The following is a 6,458-nucleotide window of genomic DNA, read 5'->3' on the forward strand; positions in this document are numbered from 1 at the left end:
AGATAATAATTATTATTATTATTATATTTGCAGGTATTCTGTGCTTCTTTAAACTTGAAAACACATAATTGTGAGTTTTTATATGTACTGAAATAAATGTTTTTTTAATCATTTAAACTTTTCGTGTACATTAATTTTATTTGTATTTTATTTTATGTATTAAATAAATAAATAAAAATAAAACCCTTCATTTTCGGGGGGGGGGGGGGGGGGGGGGTTCCCAGCAAAAAATATTTTGTCGCCGGGTCTGTCTACTCTTGTTCAGCAGTTTTGGGAACGGGGCTGTGATATTCTTACGATACGTTTAATTCAAATAATGTTAATCCCCCCCCCCCCCCCCCCCCCCCCCCCCCCCAAAAAAAGGGGGTATTTGAGTATTTCTGGCCAAAATGGTCCGGCCTTTTGCAAACAGTCCTAATGGAGATGAGAACCAATTTCAAACAGTGCAAAAACAAATTAAAAACAGTCACTCTGCCTGGAGCTTGCATTATTATTGCGTTAAATGCATCTTCGGGTTCGGGTTCGGGTTCGGGTTGTCGGTTCACACCCGCCCCCGCGGTGCGAAGTCTCGCGTGGTTTTGGTTCGCCCAGCCCCTTTGTAAGCGGCCTGGAAACCCCGCGTGTCCCTTTTCCTCCCGGCCTCTCTCAGATCAAGGTAACGCGGCGAGTCTCTCGGCGGAATAAAACACGAAAAAGCGCTTTAAAATGGGCGTTTGCAGCCTTAAAACCCGCCGATCCAGACCTAATAAACCGCGGCGCGGCTCTCTGTGCCGGTCTGCCGGGTGACTTTGATTGCAGATTTTGAAAAAATCGCGGTAGTTTGTGAGACAAGCGGCAGTGTCCTCTCCAGTAGGCCTGACATGTTTTCTAGTATCTTTTAAAAAAAATTAAACCCTAAACGCGCCGTGTGCGGCTGTCATTAGTGCATTTTGAGATGAGCAGCAGAGTAATTTGCTAAGAATTGGTAGCAGTGAAGTGTCTGAAGGACTTTTTTATTTATCAGCACGTTTTGCAGACCAGAGTTACAGAGTCTCAAATCCAGATGCTTTTCAGCTCGATTCGCACCCCCCAGCAAAGAGAGGCGACTAATTACTGTGATATTTTATTAAAACTCCGCCGGGTCTGTGTTTGTAGACCCTGTTCTTTGTTCAGACACATTAAACGTGTGTTACATTGTTGCAGATATTCGTTGCTTGTGTGCGCACGATTCTTTATTTGTAATCGAATCCTTCGGTCTCGATTAATCGTTTATAAATGTTAAATGTGTTAGTGCGTTTTTTGTTTTTTTAAGAAGCATTGATAGATGTGACCCGGTATAGCTGTGCACGCAGTGACTGAGATAGTAATGACCCTTTTTTCTGTGAATGTGTGGTTTAATTTTGTTCTGTGTAAATGCTAGTTTTGTTGTATACGAAACTAGCTTGGAACACGTGCTATCGTGTCAGTTTGTAAAGGATCAGATTACAATCCTAGAGGCTCTGTTGTTTCGATGGTATGGGTGACGATTTGAACGCTTTTTTTTTTTTTTTTCGTTGCGTGTAGTTATTGTAAAGCTGTGCTGACAGTCCCTCTCCCTCTCTCAGATGCCCGGTGTCACAGTGAAAGACGTGAACCAGCAGGACTTTGTCATAGCCCTCTCTGCTTTCCTTAAGAAGTAAGTACCTCTCTCTATCTGTCATTTTGAAGCAGAATCTCATGGATAATTGCTTGTGAGGGTGGTGGGCCTTGTACAGTAAGAGGCTGTGTTTGAAGCCTGTGTTGGCGCTGTGTGATGCCTGCTCTCTCATGGATAATTACTTTGAGGGGTGATGGTTCTAGTACAGTAAGAGGTTGTGTTTGAAGCCTGTGTTGGCGCTGTGATGCCCGCTGTCTCACGCAGTGTCTCCACTCCCTCCTGTTTCAGGTCTGGGAAGCTGAAGGTGCCAGACTGGGTGGACATCGTGAAGCTGGCCAAGCACAAGGAGCTGGCTCCCTCCGATGAGAACTGGTACTACACTAGAGCAGGTAAGAGCAGAGTGCGGGCCCTCCAGTCAGAGAGAGAGAGCCTGCCTGCCTGCCCCGCACTTCCATTCAAACCAGGAGAGTCTCTCTGTGTTCCACTAGCAAGGCCCGCACTAGATGTGTAGCATTTAGCCTAGCAGTTTCACAGCTGTCTTATCAATCTCTCTCTCTCTCTTTCTCTCTCAGCCTCCACGGTGAGGCACCTGTACCTGCGTGGGGGTGCAGGGGTTGGCTCCATGACTAAGATCTACGGGGGGCGCCAGCGGAATGGCGTGTGCCCCAGCCACTTCAGCCGCGGCTCCAAGAGCGTGGCCCGCAGGGTGCTGCAGTCCCTGGAGGCCCTCAAGATGGTCGAGAAGGACCCCAATGGGTAAGAGAGCCCCAGGGGCCTGATAAGACTTCATTGAGGGGAGCTCTGAGCCCCAGGACTGGGTGCAGCAGCAGGGCTAGTGTGAGTTTCTAACCCTGCTCAAACTCCTGGCTCCTGATAATTTTAATAATAATAATTATTTCTTTTTAATTGTCTGTGTGAACTCTGTGAAGTTAGAGAAGCTGCCCTGCCAAAACTTTTGAAATAAAAAAATACCAGTGTGCATTATAAAATCGAAATCGCTAGGAAACTGGACGTCTGCCCCCTGGTTTCTGACGCCCGGTCTGTCTTGTTACAGTGGCCGCAGACTGACCCCTCAGGGACAGAGAGACTTGGACAGAATTGCGGGACAGGTGAGTCTCACTGGATAAGTTGGTGTGTGTGTGTGTGTGGCCGGTCCTGAGGTGCTGATATTTCTGCTCCTCTAGGGAAGGCTGTGAACTCCTTTTCCTTCTGTTTATGACCTCATGAGGCAGTAAATTCCTTTTTGCTTCTGCCCACTAGGGGGCGACATGTCTTCACTTTTTAAAGGAATCTGTTAGATTTAATTTTGTTTTCATTGTAAAAGTAAACTAATCCACCCCCGCTTCTATTTTACAGGTAGCAGCTGCAAGCAAAAAACCTTAAGATGTACAAATAACATTTGGAGAAATAAAGCAAATAAATAAAAAAACACTGTTCACAATTCCTGTGTTCAATTTCAATTTGTAAAGCATTGAGGCTGTGTGCACAAATATCCATTCCTGTCAGATACGCAAATAACCACTGAGTTCTGCGATACATGGCAACGAAATTAAGACTGGATTAAAACCACAAGGAAAAATAACTGTAAATGGAGTTTGGACTCTCCAGCAGTGCTGTGTGAGGGGTGCCCGGGTGTGCTGATCACCTCTCTAGCAAAGGAAAAAGAAAAAAAAAAAAACTGGTCTGGTAAAGAGTGCAATACAGAGAACCAGTCTAGCAGCTGTGTGATGAAACCTGGTCGGGACATCCCTTAGCACAAGCTAGTGAGAGGCTGCAGTGCTCAGAGTGTCAGAATAGGAGAGTGCATAGAGGGCTCTGTCTTGGTGTAACTGTCATGCATGTGTTTTGTTGTACAGTGAGTCTTGTGGTCAGAGTTCTGATGAAACCTGGTCAGTACATTCTCTGTCGCACGCTATTAAGATACTGCTGGCCCTCTACCGCAGTATGAGGGGGTGGGTGCAGCTGTGTGGAAGAAACAATTTAGCATCGTGCTCCTGATCACTTCAATAATGCGTACTTGAGGGGAGCTCTGAACCCCAGGACTGAATGCAGCAGGGCTAGTGCGAGTTTCTAACCCTGCTCAAACTCCTGGCTCCTGATCATTTCAATATTAATAACAATAGACTTCATTGAGGGGAGCTCTGAACCCCAGGACTGGGTGCGGGAGCAGCAGCAGGGCTAGTGTGAGTTTCTAACCCTGCTCAAACTCCTGGCTCCTGATCATTGCAATATTAATAATAATAGACTTCATTGAGGGGAGCTCTGAACCCCAGGACTGGGAGCAGCAGCAGCAGCAGGACTAGTGTTGTTCAGATTTACCTCTTCAGTATACTGTAGACAGACTGATCAGCCAGGTTCAAACCCTGAGAGAAAATAGAGATAAAAAAAAGAATTAAAAACATTTCCACCTGGTATATTCTACAGCTCTGGATGAAAGTTTTGCATCACTTAGAATTTTAGGATTGAGGTGCATTATATATGTGTTTTATTTAATATCATGTAAAAGATACTACAAAATGATCTCACAAAAAAAAAGTAATAGTAGGTACAGTAGAATTTCATGGTAGATTTTAGGTCACATTTTTCAATTGTCAATTTTTCACTAAGCATCTGGGAAAACTACAAAGCTGCAGCGTGCAATTCAACATGCTAACGTAACATTACTCCAGCAGGTTTCATTCAACTTCACCAAGCGACTTTAGTTCATTCCTCAGGGGGATGCTACAAAACTTTCTAGGCAGAGCTGTTGTCTCTATTCGTATAGCAACCGTACACATGAACTGCCACTAGATGGCTCCACGGTGCAGTTATGACAGTAGAACGCTGCACTGCTTTGGAATGAGCGCACAATTGCAAAGCCTGACTGGGGTGTGAGCGCGGTGGAGCCGAGGTCCTGGTTTACCATGTACGTGGGCTCTGTGTTGTCCGGTCCGAGAGAGAGATAGTGTTACTGTTAATCTCATGCTGGGCGCTTGAGTGTAAAAAAAATCAGCGCTAACAGATGCTTTCAAATCCATTCTCGTACCTCTTATTAGCTTTATTAAGAGTATCACTGGTCCCTTCCTTTAAAAGGAGCGCTGACCATCTTTAAAATCCACCAGTTAGGATTACAGCGAGTTATATCTACAGTTTAGGGATTAGCAGTGCATCAGCTGAGGGAAGGCAAGTCCAGTGCAGAGCAGGGGGGCAGGGGAGGGGATGTGTGAGCAAGGATGCTGTTGAATTTCATTACCTGCTGCACCGGTACACTGGGGGGTACATTCTCATAGTCCCCTAATGCTCCTGCGCTCTCTGGAGCTGGATCCTGGATCCCTGTGGAGCACAGCAAGGGTTAATTAGTAATTGAACAAACTTCCAATAGGACCTTGTTTGTTTTATGTCTCGTCCGAAGGACGGTCTTACCCAGAGTCTGCGGAAGATGCTTCTTTAGAATGTAGACTGCCGCCACTGCTACTGCCGCTGCTGCCATTATCAGGACAGCTCCAGTAACCAGAAGAGCCAGACACGCATCTGAGGACACAGAGAGGAGGGGGTTCAAACCCAGGGGAGCAGAGAGCAAGCTCTGTTGGGAAGAGCTCTCAAACCAACAGGCTGATCCAGCCCATGTCACTCGCGTCTGCGGGAGACAGCGGAACCGAAGAGCAGCTACCAGGCTCAAAAAGCAACACAGCCCGAGCAACAGTGTGGTTTACACAGTGGGGAGTGGTTTGTATTACCTGCTTTAGATTCCACAGGGCTGCTGGTGGTGGTGTTTGATCCTACAAAAGAACAGATCAAAGCTCAGAGTGTTTATTGAATCGCACTGACACGCTCTCCTGTGTATTGGCAGGGCTGCAGAGGTGTTGAGATGCTGTTCATGTTACCTGTTCTAGATGCCTTAGTGGTGATGATGGTTGAACCTGAAACAGAACAGATAACATCAGTGTTTATTGAATCACGCTCTCCTGTGTGTTGTCATAAAATACTGAAGCTAAACAGATTACCCTGTACCACTGCAGTGAACACACAGTGACACAGAGAGACACACACACACACTCGCAGACAGAGAAACACACAGTGAGACAGACACACACTGACAGGAACTCATTCACAGTTGGATGTTAGGCACGATTCTGAAAGCTCCTGAATTCACCTGGAGGAGGTGTGTTTGCAAGGGACCTGGAGGAATCTGAGGACAGGAACAAAGAATTGAACACCAATGTGGACTGACAGGAACACTCACCCACACGGCAACATGCACACACACAATCAGACACTGTATAAAACCACAAACATGGCCCAAATAAGTCAGAAATAAAACAGGAAACCCACTAAGTGTCGCAATATTGATCTACATGACAAAACAGGAAGTGAGGTAACCAGCCCAAGTCCAGAGGAATGAGAAAGGAGTATAATACAATGAGAGCTACCTGCAGTCATCATGAAGTTAAGAAATACCAGGTGATCTAATCCACTAGGCTGAAACACTGGATTACACATGTATCTTCCTAGATCACTCTTCATCTCCATACTTCTGACAGTTAATGTGTTTAGGTGTGCATTGTTCATGTATTTACTTGTACTGATTTGAGTCTACTGTTATGTGTGCATTCTCACCTCTGAACCTCAGGGAGACCCCAGCCCTCGCAGGCGAGTCAGGGAGCTGCCTTCAGAAAAAGAGTTACCTAGAGAGGTTGCACCTGCAGAGCAGAGACAGGAGTTAGACTTGGAGCCGCCAGCACCTCACCAATACAGCAATGAGTTTCTGTTAACTATGAACAAAATAAAAGCTGTACAGCTACATGCAGCAGGGTACCCTGGACCCAATGGCAAGGGCATAAAATAACTGCGACAATAGAGCTGA

The 6,458-nt window shown here is 45.9% G+C and overlaps 1 protein-coding gene and 1 long non-coding RNA gene across 2 annotated transcripts; one reads left to right on the forward strand and one right to left on the reverse strand.

Annotated features, from left to right (window-relative positions):
• Nucleotides 1-618: 618 nt before the first annotated feature.
• On the forward strand, nt 619-3,056 carry rps19 (ribosomal protein S19). The gene is made up of 6 exons (XM_041226008.1): nt 619-655; nt 1,584-1,654; nt 1,904-2,004; nt 2,188-2,371; nt 2,670-2,724; nt 2,972-3,056. Exons 2-6 carry the CDS (start codon nt 1,584-1,586, stop codon nt 2,996-2,998), a joined length of 438 nt encoding a protein of 145 aa, XP_041081942.1. The 5' UTR covers nt 619-655; the 3' UTR covers nt 2,999-3,056.
• Nucleotides 3,057-5,019: 1,963 nt separating this feature from the next.
• LOC121298893 lies at nt 5,020-6,458 on the reverse strand. Its single transcript, XR_005947343.1, has 3 exons — nt 6,212-6,458; nt 5,479-5,514; nt 5,020-5,373 (listed from the first exon to the last, which is right to left on the reverse strand). It is a non-coding gene; the product is annotated as an uncharacterized LOC121298893 (long non-coding RNA).

The sequence above is a fragment of the Polyodon spathula genome, chromosome 24 (assembly GCF_017654505.1).
Source record: "Polyodon spathula isolate WHYD16114869_AA chromosome 24, ASM1765450v1, whole genome shotgun sequence".
In the NCBI taxonomy this organism is placed as follows: Eukaryota; Metazoa; Chordata; class Actinopteri; order Acipenseriformes; family Polyodontidae; genus Polyodon; species Polyodon spathula.

Bases quoted from the DNA above. Each gene is read 5' to 3' on its own strand.
- rps19 (XM_041226008.1), top strand. From the start codon at position 1,584: ATGCCCGGTGTCACAGTGAAAGACGTGAACCAGCAGGACTTTGTCATA. The intron at 2,005-2,187 runs GTAAGAGCAGAG...TTTCTCTCTCAG, and splicing joins CTGGTACTACACTAGAGCAG to CCTCCACGGTGAGGCACCTG. The intron at 2,725-2,971 runs GTGAGTCTCACT...TCTATTTTACAG, and splicing joins TGGACAGAATTGCGGGACAG to GTAGCAGCTGCAAGCAAAAA.